General features: G+C 36.6%; 2 protein-coding genes across 5 annotated transcripts; one reads left to right on the forward strand and one right to left on the reverse strand.

Annotated features, from left to right (window-relative positions):
* Window positions 1–3383: 3383 nt before the first annotated feature.
* On the reverse strand, window positions 3384–8612 carry LOC114120200 (uncharacterized). Its single transcript, XM_027982033.2, has one exon. The coding sequence runs from the start codon at window positions 8610–8612 to the stop codon at window positions 3384–3386; it is 5229 nt and encodes a 1742-aa protein (XP_027837834.2).
* Window positions 8613–11292: 2680 nt separating this feature from the next.
* Window positions 11293–15187, forward strand: LOC126551263 (uncharacterized). Of its 4 annotated transcripts, none has more exons than XR_007605135.1 (5): window positions 11293–11458; window positions 11520–11643; window positions 11711–11764; window positions 11858–12847; window positions 12913–15187. XR_007605135.1 is itself a non-coding variant. In XM_050204164.1 (4 exons), the coding sequence occupies exons 2-4, from the start codon at window positions 11520–11522 to the stop codon at window positions 12034–12036; spliced, it is 357 nt and encodes a 118-aa protein (XP_050060121.1). In that variant the 5' UTR covers window positions 11313–11458; the 3' UTR covers window positions 12037–15187. The 4 variants fall into 4 exon arrangements, 1 of the variants encoding a protein (XP_050060121.1); XR_007605136.1 differs by having other exon boundaries at window positions 11858–12811; XR_007605134.1 differs by having other exon boundaries at window positions 11313–11458; window positions 11858–13310; window positions 14968–15187.
* Window positions 15188–16007: the final 820 nt, after the last annotated feature.

Here is a 16007-nt window from a genome sequence, read left to right on the forward strand (position 1 = left end):
TCAGTATTATCACCAAAACATGAATTTAAATAATATATTAATCTATCAAAGAAATTAAATGCTAATTTTAATAATTAATCCAAAGATTTATTTCTCAGCGGACAAGATACTGTTTTTAACTCATTATAAGAGATTTCATATAATTGTCATTAATTTAATAAGAAAATGGTAATAATTTGGTTCTAATTAAAATCATAAACCTAACTTTGAGTGCTACTGTATTCGTTTTCCAAAATTATGTCTTAAACCTAGTATGTTTTCACAGAAAAAAACCACAAGATAACATAATTTATTCCAAACTTATAGTGTATTAACATGTTTGGCCCTAATTAATAATTAATAGCATTATTATGAAGCACGCTATAATTATTTATAAGTACTATTCTATAAACAAAACGTTTTATGTCCAATTTACTAAATATAGTATGTTGAATATTTAGTTATAAATGATTTAATTATATTAATATATATTCAATGTTTTTAATACCTATCGGTCTTATTATGGACAAATCAAAACTAGGTAATATTGCTGTTTATACAGCCAATCAAATTATCAAAAACTACTATAGGTAGGTACATATATTTCAAGACACCCAAAAGTACTATTGTTGGTAAATTACAATTATTTAATTGTTCACAATTTTTTCTTGATGTATAATTACAAAGCTTTTTTTTTACTTTAATACTAATTTATATATTATAATATGTTTACTATATTACTATTTCCCAACAGTAAGTATGTGTCTAAAATACATCTAAATACTTTGATTGTTAATGTTTAGTACCTTCAAAATAATTGCATAGAACTATTTTGTCATTTAAACATTAAAATTATAATGAAGTAAGTAATAGAATATTTTTAAATGTAAATGAAAATGTAATATCAGATTCTCAAAATTAAAAATAAAACAGTTTAAAAAAATTAACACACAGTATAAAATACATAATATTATATATAATAGTATAAATGTATAATACCAAGAAATAAGTTTCATTGAAATTCTTCACAACTCACAACTTATTAATACTGTTGTAATATGTAATATAATAATGAAAAATTAACTGAATAGGCACAAGAATAGTCTAAATTTAAACCTACTGGTTTGTAACCACAAACCGTTTATAATTTTGAATAAAAGTTAGGTACATAAAGGTATCTAAAGTTACATTTAAATAGGTAATAATTGGTTGATTTTTTTTTTTTTTTGAAATATCAATATTAACTGTTTATGTTACCTATATAAGGTTTTATAAGTATATGATTATGTTTTTATATATTTATTTTTATTTTTAAGTTTCTAGGGTAATTAAAATCATAGCACTAGCCCCTAGTAATAACACTGACTTAATAATATACATTAATGTTAGTACTTTTAGTTTCCAGCTACTTACCTACCTCTAGGTAACTCATATAAAACATTGTCCTCTTAAACTCTTTAATAATTTGTGTATTATTTTATTGAAGAAATAAAATAAATGTAATATTTAGTAACTTATTATTGTAAGTGGTTATTCATTAACCACAGGGGGCTGGTGAAACGTGCATTATTCATTTGGTAGGTACATCTTTTTTTCAGATAGGTACATAATTTGAGTGTAATTTGGAACTACTAATTATTTACAACTAATTTATCTTTGAAATCTATAAATAATGTTTTAAAGAAGAGTGGAAAATGTGTAAAGTTTAGACATTAAGAAGATTTTCAAATAATTTTCAAATAATTATAGCAAATTAAGTTGTATGCAATAAATTTATCACTTGTATTCAATCAATTTTATTCTACTAGTAGATGAAGGTTAAAACTATTGTACTTACTAATATTACAACAATTCTGTTTTCATTATGTTTAATACAAAATTTTTCAAATACAATATCAACTAGCAATATGCCTATATGTATACAAAAAAAAAAAATTAAATTATTCATTTGACAGTTTGTTCTACGCCGACGTAACTCCTACGATATATGGCGGTTAGCTACGACGACTCGCGCTGGTATGGGGGTGAGGTGACGCTGAATTCGTGATAGTAAATGCTAACACAATAGTGGATTTAGAATAATAATGTATAATATATATAATATAGATAAATAATGACAATACACGTAAATATTGTACAGAGTTGCTGCCGTCAAAGACGTCTCTTTGTCGGTCAGCGAATAATGATTATAATTTTATAAAAAAAGAAAAACAATATGTCCCATGGACAAGGATAAAAAAACATAAACAATAATAATGATAGTACGATACCACAGCGGTGATGGCGGTGATATTACAATTAGTATGACAACGTCGGCGGCGGTGGCAGGTGATAACGCCGCGACATCAGCTGTTGACGGCGGCGGCGGCGGCACAATGGTCAATGACCTCACGGCGGCGGCGGCGACACTGACGAATAGTTGCTCAAATTTGAACGGACAACGCGACAACGTTCAAATTACAATTAGCAAGCCCGACAGAGTATGCACAACAAGCGATGGAGGTTACACAATCAATTTATGTCTCTCCGTGAGCAATGGTTATGTCGCCCACGCGGTTGTAGGATTAACTCACACTAGGTACCACTACGCGAACGTACCACATCAATCCTCCAAACAGCGACCGACCACACGACGACAACTACCACGCACACTAGTGTTGTCCCAAGTTCAACAACGTACAACGCAGCAACAAAAATGCCACGGCACACACCACACACACGAATGTCACAATAGCTAGGCGCACGGGCCGCTGTGTATCGGCACCGGTGGAACGCAGACAGACTGGCGGCACGGAGACGACGTCCGAACAGTCCAGGTCGTGGGCATGGGTGGGGAAGGAGGAGTCCAAAGTTCGATACTCGCCGTGTTATCGTGCATTATCGCGCGCACTGATGTTAAACTCCAGATAGGATAAGGCGGCAGTTTAAACATTCTCCCCCATGGGAAGCTCCGCTTGTCATTGTGGAAATGCCGCCGATGATGTTGAACCTAATTTATTTAATACAAAAAAAAAGAAAAAGGCACGGAGGTGTATAATAGTGTAAAACAAAAAAAATATAATATAATATAATACTGACGTATAAAAAAAATGGAAGGGAATAATAATACGCACATAAATATAAAATAATGATGGACAAAATACAGGAATAATTATACAATTTAAATAATAGAATAATTGAACAAACCACTACAAAACACGTTTGAACAAAGCAGTACAGTATACAGCTCCCCCAACCCCCTTCAGCGGGGACATCGCAGGTGAACCGCCACATATGTCAGTAACGTTGAACATAGCATGTAAGTGTCATATTGAAGTGTGAGATTCATGCACGTATAATTAGTAATACTCAAATAACAAACAGGCAAATATTAAATCGTCTGGGGGTTGGGATAATTTACATTTTCAGTCGGTCGGTAGCACAACCAGTTTAACTACTGGTCGTGTAATGCGTCCCTGTTGCGTTAACACCGACGCAACTCGCACGGTTCCGTCGGATCCTGGCACCAGTTCAATAATGCGACCGAGACGCCAAAATAAAGGAGGTGCTTGATTGTCAACCACGACGACCATGTCGTTGACCTTAAGGTTAGGGACACGATCTGCCCATTTAGTGCGTTGTTGGAGCGTTGTCAAGTACTCCGATGACCAACGTTTCCAAAATGCTTGATGGCACTGATCTAATAACTTCCACCGGTTTGTCAAATTACGGGTAGCATCTGGGTTGGAACGAGGTGGAACAGCGAGCAGTGGTTGTCCAATGAGGAAATGCCCAGGCGTGAGACATTCCAAATCATGAGGGTCTGTGGATGCGGGCGTCAGTGGTCGAGAGTTGAGGACGGCTTCGATGCGGATCAAGACAGTACTGAATTCTTCGTAAGTGAAGACGTGGGTGCTCATTGTGCGAACCAGCAGACGCTTAGTGGACCGGACAGCCGCCTCCCATAACCCACCAAAATGCGGAGCACTGGGGGGGTTAAAATGCCATTTACAATGTGGACGAGAGTTGGTATCAATGGCGAGCTGACCTTGAGGGCTGTTAATAAGCGTTTGCAGTTGCTTGTCAGCACCTATGAAGTTTGTTCCGCAGTCAGAGTATACATCACTGGGGAGTCCACGACGGCCGACAAAACGGTCAAACGCTGCCAAGAAAGCATCGGTTGACAAATCCGACACCACTTCAAGGTGGACCGCCTTTATAGAAAAACAGACGAACACCGCTATGTACACCTTATAGCTCCGAGATTTCCGAAGCTTTAATTCTCTCATTTGTAGAGGGCCGGCATAGTCCACGCCGACTCGGGCGAATGGACGGACTTGTTGCACACGTGCAGCAGGAAGGTCCGCCATCAAAGGTTGAGGAGGTTTTGCAGCTAAACGAACGCAAACAGAACATTTTGTCACCACTTCATGTACAACCGAGCGAATGGCGATGATCCAGTATTGGCGTAAAATGAGTGATATCATGACACGGGGGCCGGAGTGGCATGTCAGGCGATGCCACCGACGACAAATCAATAACGCTAGATGGGAGCGTTTGGCAATTAACATTGGGTGCTTACACTCGTACGATAGGGTGGAATGACGAAGGCGGCCACCAACTCGAATGATTCCAACATCGTCGACGAACGGAGCTAAACGAGCCAACGGTTTTGAGGATACTCTAGCCCCAGAAGATAACTCACGTAATAGGTCAGAGAAGTGAATACGTTGCGACTCTCTGATAATACTACGAGTTGCACAGTCGACCTCAACTAGACTCAGACTCTTCGTGGGAATTGGTTCTAGGACACAACGACGACACCGTCGGTTGATGAAACGGTGCAATATGGTGGTGACGCGAATCATGCGGTCATATGAGGAAAAACGGTTGAACCATTCTTCATTACAGTCATGCGGGTCGGTTCGAGTTGTGAGAGACACTGGTAATACTTCAGGTAAGCTGCATAGTGGCATGGGTGTTACGAGATTTATCCACGTAGATGGATTGGCCCGAAGAATTGCAGGACCTTGCCAATAGAGGGATAGCTTGGTGAGTTCTGAAGGCATCACACCTCTTGACGCACAATCGGCAGGGTTGTTTGTCGACTCAATATGGCTCCACTTACAGTCCGGCATTATGGTGCGGATCTGATGGATACGATTGGACACATACACTTTGAACGAAGTATGAGGGACGGTTAACCAGGACAGGACTATCATCGAGTCGGTCCAGCAGTAAGTCTCAATAATTTTGAGATGAGGATCCAATATTCGCTTGATGCGCCCAAGCCACCGGGCGAGTAACACTGCGGCGTTCAGCTCCAGTCGTGGTATTGTTAACGGTTTCATCGGAGCAAGCTTGGTCTTAGACCCGACGAGAACAGCAGGTTGAACACTTGATGAATCGGCTGACAACACATATACGACCGCGGCATATCCAAGCTGCGAAGCGTCGCAAAATCCCAACAGATAGCATGACGATTGTCCGAATGTGCTGAAGTGGCGTGCGACTCGAATCGTCGATAAAGATGGCAGATCGGACAGAAACGAGGACCAATCAGCATGGATTTCAGGAGGCAATGGTTCATCCCACGTCAATCCTAGTTGCCACGTTCGCTGCATGATGCATTTTGCCCGAAAAATTGTCGGGCCGAATAACCCCAACGGGTCGAAAATTCTGGCTACCATTGACAACACGCCACGTTTAGTGAATACTGGAGATGGTTTAAAGCGCAACGCACAACTGAAAAAATCTTCGTTAGGGTTCCATTGCAATCCCAGTACCTTTGTTCCTACATCTTCGGAATCGTGGAATGGTAACGGCGTGCTTACCCGATCAGCTGCCGGCACGGACGTCAAAATTTCATGAGTGTTGCTGGACCATTTTTTAAGTTCGAGCCCAGATTTTGCGAGAATACGCTGTAAAGACGATTGGAACTCCAAAGCTCCCTCAACTGAATCCGCTCCTACGCAGATATCGTCGACGTATGTCTGGTACAGCAAGGCATCACGGACATGATCGGCGTCGACGCAATCGGTTTCAGCAATTGACTGAAGCACGCGTATGGCCAGGAATGGAGCACACGTCACTCCATACGTGACAGTATTTAACTGATACTCAACAAGCTGGTCATGTGGAGATGATCGCCACAGAATGTGCTGGTACTTGCGGTACTCTGGTAGCACTTGGATTTGACGGTACATCTTGCAGATGTCCGCCGTGAATGCATGTGGGTAAATGCGAAATCGCGTTAGGACATCGATTAGGTCCTGTTGTAGCTTCTGCCCTGGAAGCAAACAACTGTTCAACGACGGTCCGGCTGAACATCGCGCAGACGCATCGAACACCACACGGATCTTTGCGTCACCATCATCTGCCTTATAAATTGCGTGATGAGGGACAAAATAATGACCGGGCGTGGTCGCTGCCGACATATGACCTAATGCCAAATATTCGCCCATAAAATTCGTATATAGTGTCTGCAAAGATGGATTAGACAGTAGCTTCCTCTCCAATGACTCAAAACGCTTGACTGCCATTGAACGAGAACCAGCAAATGTTGTTGGTGAAACAGGGACTCGAAACGGTAGAGGAACAGAAAAACGACCAGATGGCAACCGCACACATTCGTTCCTGAATATGGACTCACACTTCCCTTCATCGGTGAACGCATCTGGAGCCGCTTCAGGTTCTTCGATGTCCCAAAATTTGTTCATCTGCTCCTCAATTGATATGGTCAGTGATACCGGGAGCGCATGAAGTGGCTCGATGATGGTATGTGGAACAGGTCCAATTAGTATCCAACCAAATACCGAATTGAATGCCGAAGGAAGAGAAGAGTCAATTTCAATTTTATGGCCATTCATAATAGTGGCGTATATGTCAGCACCCAGCAGCATGTCTACACTAGATGCGACGTAGAATGAAGGGTCAGCCAGGGCAAGATTTGAGAACTTATCCTTAATGGCAGAATTCAATGTTTTATGGGGCATATCCCCAGTGATGGACGGCAATACCCAAGCTTGAATGGCCAACGATGGTTCAGGTGCAAACCGGGGCTGGACGATGCAGTCAATTCGGCCCAGTACACTAGAAACAGGATGCCCAGCTAAACCAGTAACAGGCGCAGTCCAGCTAGAGCGTTTTAAACCAAGGCGGTCCGCGCATGATACGGTAACAGCGCTTATTTGTGAAGCACAATCAACCAGTGCACGCATCGTCTGCCATGTGCCGGAACGGTCACGCACGTGGACAAGCGCTGTCCCCAGCATCACTGAACATGATGTAGAAGTGGCGGCCATCGGTTGAGATGCACACAAGGAGGAGTTAGCTTTGGATTCAGGAACCTTTTCCTTGGTACTGCGTCCACCCATGTGTAACAAGGTGTGATGGTTCCGAGAGCATTGCTTGCAACTTGGTTTTGACCGGCACTTGTTAGACCAGTGAGAATCGCTAAAGCAGTTGAAACATAAACTGTGATCACGCATCCATTTACTACGTTCTTCGATTGCCCACGACACAAATTGGCTACAGGAGTCCAAGGTATGACTTGCCGTGCCGCATGGACAAGATTTTCCAGACTTCGTTGTAAGCAATGATGCAGCATGTGAGTAGCCAGAATGACTGGATCGATCTCCCTTACGATTCGACGGACGATACGACTTCGACTGTGAATTCGCGGTTCCTGGTTTCGAATCACCAATAATTTCCAACGTTGACACTCGAGACTGAATGCACGCCAGTAATGCATCAATAGTCGGATAGTCACCCTGATTCGTGACAGTAGTTTCGAACAGTTCCCTAGTTGCGATTGGTAAACAGCGAAAAGCCATTGAAAACAATACGAAGGAACCCAAGTCTGGAATTTTTAGTGATTTTAATAGGGATAGGCCTTCGCTGAATTTACTGACAAATGTATTTAAGTCTGTCAATGATTCGTGAGTGGACACGGGTAATTGGAACAGTTTGTCAATTAACGACATGGCGACTAATCGTGGCCTATTGAACCGGTGTTCAATTGTTGACCAAGCCAGGTCATAATTGTCTTCGGACATCGGTATGCCACGTATGGCATCAGAAGCCACCCCACGTAAGCAGCCAACTAGATAATACATTTTGTCCGCCTTAGGTATGGGCCTTGAATCGATATTTGCGCGGAATTGATCGCGAAATGTAGGCCACTGGTGAAAATCACCATCATATATAGGCAAGGGTATTTCGGGTAAACGAGATGATGGGATGGAGGTGGACGACGACGATGAACCAACCTGATAACTAACGTTTTGACGCTTATCAACCTGGTTCTTAAGGTAAGATAGATCAATAAGCTCAGCGCCAGATGGTGTGAGTTGACTGATCATAGATTTCGACGTAGTGATGAGGTTACGCACTTCACCTGGCAAATCCGGAGAATAATCGTTGAGTTCACCTAAATCACTAAGATGATTCAATACAGAATCGTCCTCTGTCCTGAACTGGATCCACAACGCATCGAGATCAACTGCTGCATGCTGGAAGTCAGACACCAATGTCGAATCCAATAATGCACGTGAACCTTGGGCATGGATACCTCGAATTTGTGACACAACTGTGGTTCTCTTGGTAATAGCACGATCTCGCAGCCGCTGCGCACGTTCTTGGTCGTCTCCCATTTTGACTAAATAAAATTACAACCAACCTACCCACAACGAGAAAATATCCACCTGAAAATTACAGTTACCACAATACCTAGGCCGCAAAGAAATAATAACCAATAAATATGTACGTAAAATAAACAAATGTACGACTACTGTAACATTTACAATTCAATATTAATCGATGTAATATAATTTAACAATACGATATAATACTATCACACAACAACAGACCCAAATACAACGCTACTTGGACCCTAACCCAGGTCCAGAAACCACGCTCTGCTACCAAAATGTTCTACGCCGACGTAACTCCTACGATATATGGCGGTTAGCTACGACGACTCGCGCTGGTATGGGGGTGAGGTGACGCTGAATTCGTGATAGTAAATGCTAACACAATAGTGGATTTAGAATAATAATGTATAATATATATAATATAGATAAATAATGACAATACACGTAAATATTGTACAGAGTTGCTGCCGTCAAAGACGTCTCTTTGTCGGTCAGCGAATAATGATTATAATTTTATAAAAAAAGAAAAACAATATGTCCCATGGACAAGGATAAAAAAACATAAACAATAATAATGATAGTACGATACCAAGCACAGCGGTGATGGCGGTGATATTACAATTAGTATGACAACGTCGGCGGCGGTGGCAGGTGATAACGCCGCGACATCAGCTGTTGACGGCGGCGGCGGCGGCACAATGGTCAATGACCTCACGGCGGCGGCGGCGACACTGACGAATAGTTGCTCAAATTTGAACGGACAACGCGACAAACGTTCAAATTACAATTAGCAAGCCCGACAGAGTATGCACAACAAGCGATGGAGGTTACACAATCAATTTATGTCTCTCCGTGAGCAATGGTTATGTCGCCCACGCGGTTGTAGGATTAACTCACACTAGGTACCACTACGCGAACGTACCACATCAATCCTCCAAACAGCGACCGACCACACGACGACAACTACCACGCACACTAGTGTTGTCCCAAGTTCAACAACGTACAACGCAGCAACAAAAATGCCACGGCACACCCACACACACACGAATGTCACAATAGCTAGGCGCACGGGCCGCTGTGTATCGGCACCGGTGGAACGCAGACAGACTGGCGGCACGGAGACGACGTCCGAACAGTCCAGGTCGTGGGCATGGGTGGGGAAGGAGGAGTCCAAAGTTCGATACTCGCCGTGTTATCGTGCATTATCGCGCGCACTGATGTTAAACTCCAGATAGGATAAGGCGGCAGTTTAAACACAGTTATAAAACTACCTACATGAGAATAAAATAATATGATGAACTAAATTATAGATTTATTATACATTTATATTGAACTTTACATTTATATACATTATACACATAAGAAACATATTTACGTTTTTAAGATACCTACAAAATATTATATTCTTTGATATACATATTATACAATAGGTACCTACACATAAATCTGTAACCACTACCTAACAACTCATGCATTCTAGTATCTATCGTCAATATATTGCCATAATAATACAATTTTATACTGTAAACAAAGTATTGGGAGTATAATTCTCTAGCTGGTTACCAATAGCACCCACATACACGAGTATGACATTATTGACACTGAAGTCCAAATAGCACATCACAAATTATTCTAAAAATTGGAGAATAGTTCAGACTGTATCCTATATTACAACAAACATCTTAGGAAAGGTATTTTAATATAAGTACTAAGTAGCATCATTGCATCAACTGTACATGTAGTTAAGGACGTTAAGGTTATTATGAAAATCATTATATTCTCATAACTCAATACGTTTTTATACTTTTTAAAATTTTTTAGACATTTACATAGTAGGCATTGTGAGAACAATAGAACGTAATAAATCAGAATTATTAATGTTCTTGATAACAGTTATCATTTTGTATATAACATGTTTGTATTATAATTATTCATGAAAAATGTTATTTATAGATTTTAAATTTTTAAAAAACCTAAATAACATATAGGTAATTTAAAAAATAAAAATCTTATTTTAAAACAACCAGAATGTTTAAATTTTAATTAAATCGCAATTAAAGAACCCACATTTAGTACGTATTAATTTAATGTAAAGTTAAAAATAATTTGTGTTTGAAGGAATTGAAAAAACGAAAAAAAAATTATTAACACGATGTGGGATTCGAACCGACGACCTCTAACTTTTTGGATTCGACGCCTTAACCATTGAGCCATCATCATATATAATTTTCGGATAAAATACGGTTCGGGTAAAATATTTTTCGACTAAAATAGGTATTGTTCGGATAATATATTTTCGAATGAAATATTTTTCGAATAAAATACGGTTCGGGTAAAATATTTTTCTAATAAAATATTGTTCAGATAAAATAGTTTTCTTTGTGAATATTTTCTTATAAAATATCGGATAAAATACGTTTCGTAAAAAATTTTTCTGTGTTTTTATTTTCTACTAAAATATTTTTCGGATAAACTACGGTTCTGACTTTATATTTTTCTTATCAATGTGGTTCTGAAAAAATACTTTTCTTAAAATATATTTTTCGAATAAAAATATTTTTCGGCAAAAATACTGTTCGACAAATATTTTCGGACATTTTACAACGCGCTCCCGAATGTATTGATTTTACAATGTTGTGTGCATGAACATTAGAGTACTCTAATGTTCATGGTTGTGTGTTACAATGTTGTGTACACGAGAACTTGTCGAAATAATAATAATAAACTTATAAATTAAAAACTAATTCTGCTTTATGCGTACATAAATTGACTATGCATACGGGCATAAGTATAATATCGAACTCTCACATAAGTATAAGGAGATGGGCTTTTATAAAATATATTAGGTAGGTACTAATGATATTTAATAAATTAATAATTATTTATGTTAATTGTTTTGTTTTATAGATGTACGGAAATATTTATTTTTATGGAGGCCGTGGGCGTGGCAGTGGTGGTGGTCGTGGACGTGGCCGTGGTGGTGATGGCAATGAAGATCCACCCACACCTGCACCAAAAAAATTTACGGGTAGTAAGTATCAAATATACCTAACTCAAAAGACAATAGGTAGTAATGTATTAATTATAATTTTTTTCAGAATGTGACTTGTGCAAGGCCAAAGGCCATAAGGTCTTAGAGTGTCCACAATTTCGTAAGTTCCAAACTTTATTCAACACTACATAATATAAACTAATAATTTTTTATTTGAAATGCACAAATTATAATTTATGTTATTATATTCTAGTAGCGATCATGGCCAAAGCAAATGTGATTAGCCCCTCAAACGGCGCAGATGAGCTGGGTGGCGCTTGCGGCAGCATACATCAGTCGCCTGATGCTGGTGCAGACGAAGGAAGCACCATCAGCGACAGCAGCATCCATCAGTCACCTGATGCTGAAAAAAACGGAAGTCAAGAAAAATAGAAACAATAATGCCTATGGATTGAAATTATAAGTCTGATATAAATGTTATTGTTAGTTTAACTCACTAACAGTAGGGTGGAGTCACCTTATGGCCATTTTTCTATTGATATTTTATTTATTCTATCTACGGTCATTGAAAAAAATTACAATTAAACCATTAATATTTTATAAGTTCACTAATACTTGGTTTGAATTTCAGTCTTACAAACATTCCTGAATGAGAAATTTGTATTAATATTTTAAAACTGAATTTTCCCTTTCTACGGGCATATCATATTTGTCTATCACCAGTCAATTTCCCCATCTATGACCAATGTAAAAATATATTTTATTTTATTTAAAAATTAATTATTAATAAAATAATACCTATATAGCTGTGATAAATAATATAAGTCTTTTTCATATATTTGTTTTTAAAATTGTAAATTGTTTGTACATCTTAAAATACTCATAACTGCTTTAAAATTAAAATATAATAAAAAGCCCATGAGGTTGTCTAGATAATAATATCAACCTTTAAATTTTATAAAAGGTCAATTCACTCTATTTTTTAAACTAACGGAGCTACACGTGTTTGTCTGATCGTAAAATGTACTATGTTGAGCACTTTTAAGACGGAGACAACACATGCGAGTATCATATGTCCTCTTAAGACTTTGAAATTCAAACCAAGTATTAGTGAACTCATGTAGTATAATTAATGGTTAGATTTTCAATTTTTTTCAGTGACCGTAGATAGAATAAATGAAAATATCAATAATATACATTCTAAAAGGTATTGTTACACATCAGTATTATTATCTAAAACAAGGTAATTTTATGTGAATGCTATTTTAATACATTATAAAATTACATTAATTTTAAAATTATTTTCAGCTTATGTAATTTGGGATTGGATAGTAAAATTACAAGCTGTATGGATGGATCACAGTCAAATAGTCAATGGAATATTTGCAGAACGTGTGAATTGTTGTTCCTTTTTTCGATGGTCAAATGCATCAAGTCACAATGTCAATCATTATACATCACATTATATCCTTTTTATAATAACTATGCAAACCGGTTTAATCGTACCACCTACCTGAATAATCAGGCATTCAGTTGGGAAATTTAAAATTTTTTTTATATATATATCTATTTTAATGCGGTTATTTTTCATTCAATGCTTACTAAGTAATTTAATTTCTTTTAACATACAAAAATAACCCACCCATGTGAATGCATAGTTGATATATCATTATAAACTATTGTTACGAAAGCTATGAATTAACTAGGTAATGTTAATTCTGACAATAAACACAGCTGGTAGAACATGCGATATGTTGTAGTTATAAATTAGTATACTATAGTTATTATACTGTAAAATCTCAACAAGTAATGGAAAACAATTACTTTATATCAATTGTATATTCATTAACTTTATGTTTTAAGAATAATCAAAGAATTAAATTTAAATTAAATAATATTTTAATAATTACATATGCCTGGATTTTGAGTTTAAGGGGCATATTTATGAACAGAACCATAGCAAGGTTTATCAGCTCTCCTTTAACATATTATTAACTTTTGCCCTAATAAATTTTTTTTAACCTCCTCCACTACAACAATACACATACAACATTTCTGTTTTGTATTTATTAACTTAAGCCTGGAGGCACTCAATTTCTTCCAATAGTTCAGTATGATCAGTCTTCTTGTGATATTTGGATATTAGGTGTAAATATACATAGTTAACTAATTAATTCTATTTAAATCAACAAGAACCACATTAATGTGTTATGTGACCCATCGGTGTGGATTAAACGCATGTTTTTAAATATGTTTACATACTTTGTTAGATGCAGTTTCTTTTTTTTCTTTAGCAGACTTGTTTTTACTTTTATCATACACACTTGGTGAAAACTGTAAAAAGACATACACAGTCAACATGTTAAGTTCATTTTTTTTTTTTTTAGTATCTTCAAACTTGGTCTTTAGCAATCATGATTCCGATTGATTCTTATCAAAGTGTTATTGCTTATATACTTTTGACCGTTCAACATTTTCAAATTTTTTGTTTTGAGATTATTAATTTTTACGTGTAACTTTTTTTCCAAACGTTTCAAATTATTAACAGCAACCTAAACATCACTTTGCAAGAGAACTGGTCAGTAGCACAAGAGTATACTCTATTTATCTATAACATAGGTGTAATCTGGTGAGGTAAGGTTTCCATATTTAACAATAACTGAGAGGGCAATAAGTGTTATTTTACTTTATATATTTTTAGTTTTGCCACTGTTTCCCCATCCCCGTCCGATAATTTATTGTCTATGCTGAAGGGCTAGGATAAACTTGAGTTCCATCTAAAATTAAACTGAAGTTATAATTTTTAGGAACATTCTTGGGACATATTTCCATATAAGTGAAATTGGAAAAATATAAACATTTTAACTTAAAACAATTAACGGTAAATATTTTTTGACATGTAAACGAAATAGACTGAAATTGTGAAATGTAATAAAATTATAAACAAAATAAATTAATTTAAATTAATTCTTAAAATGAAAAACGAATTCGTTAATTTCACGTTAATTAAAAAAGCAATGTAGTAGTAGTAAGTTCATAGGTAAGTTAATGAAAATCCAAATGTAACTAGTTAAGTTAAAAAGTTAATATAAAATAAACTTTTTAACTCGTTAATGCCCAACCTTGATTATAGGTATTATGTATATTTTGTTCTAATTTTTGCTCCCCTGGCCTGGGCCATTCTCGCTAAGCACTTGCTACGGCTCCGTTTATGAATACACACAAATTGTATGCATTATATAATTGTATACATAGTACCTACTTATTACAACTCATTGAGATTAATTTAGAAAGTAACTGAATAACTAATACGTCATGTTTCATAATATTAGATTTAACATTAGCATTTTTTTTTTTTTACAGTTTCCAGTGTTTTAAATCCGTGCAGTGACCAGTGTTTTCCAAAGCCAAACAGTTACCAGTGTTCACCAAAGCCGAACAGTTACCTGTGGTTTCCAAAAGGCATTCAGCCAATATACATTTTTAATTTTTGTGTACGTTAATAGAACTTTTAAATTGTATTTTTGTTTAAGACATTTTTATTTTTTATTTTTTGTATAATATAAAGGTTATTGTTTGTCCAGTGTTGTACTATTTTATTATTTTTTAGTTAAATATTTAAGTATATACATATTTTTTAAAGTGTAGTAGTTTAGTTTCAAGGTAAGTATTTTTTTTTTTTACAGGTGTAACTATAATAGGTATAGTAAATAAGCTTATAAGTTGAGATTTAGGTTCAAGACTTAAAATAAAGTCGAGATTTAGGTTCAAGACTTCATTAAGTCGAGATTTAGGTTCAAGACTTAATAAAGTCGAGATTTAGGTTCACGACTTTAAATAAAGTCGAGATTTAGGTTCAAGACTTTATTGCTTATAGTTATAGTTACGTACTTTTTTGCATATTTAATTAATTAAGGCTGTGTGTCAGCTTTACAGTTTACTAGTAAAGGTTGTTATTTTCAAAACCAATGGAAATCGTTGATTCGGTAGCTTTGGTTGATGTTATTGACTGGAGATCTCTCGAAGATGGCCAATGGTTAACTGCAGGTGCAATTGATGCTTGTGTGAAGTATTATTGTCAAAAAATGTTGACGGTTGATGAAGGAATGAAACAAAAGTTTTTATACATCAATGCTTCTTTAAGCTCAGCTTTATTGAATAAACCAAATGATGTGACAGCCGACTGTTCATTGATGGAATACAGTTTTAATGAAAACATAATATTTTTCCCATTTAATGTTGATAACACACATTGGGTATTATTTATATGTGATTTTTCAAATAAAAGAATTACTTTTTGTGATCCTTTACGTAAAAACTTATCAGGAGCATTTATAAAAAATTGGACTACATTTTTAAAAGTTAGAAATATGTATTGTCAAGAATTTATAGAGCCAAGAGAT

This window comes from Aphis gossypii, chromosome 3 (genome assembly GCF_020184175.1).
Source record: "Aphis gossypii isolate Hap1 chromosome 3, ASM2018417v2, whole genome shotgun sequence".
Lineage (NCBI taxonomy): Eukaryota > Metazoa > Arthropoda > Insecta > Hemiptera > Aphididae > Aphis > Aphis gossypii.

Bases quoted from the DNA above. Each gene is read 5' to 3' on its own strand.
- LOC114120200 (XM_027982033.2), bottom strand. From the start codon at position 8,612: ATGGGAGACGACCAAGAACGTGCGCAGCGGCTGCGAGATCGTGCTATT.
- LOC126551263 (XM_050204164.1), top strand. From the start codon at position 11,520: ATGTACGGAAATATTTATTTTTATGGAGGCCGTGGGCGTGGCAGTGGT. The intron at 11,644-11,710 runs GTAAGTATCAAA...AATTTTTTTCAG, and splicing joins ACCAAAAAAATTTACGGGTA to AATGTGACTTGTGCAAGGCC. The intron at 11,765-11,857 runs GTAAGTTCCAAA...ATTATATTCTAG, and splicing joins CTTAGAGTGTCCACAATTTC to TAGCGATCATGGCCAAAGCA.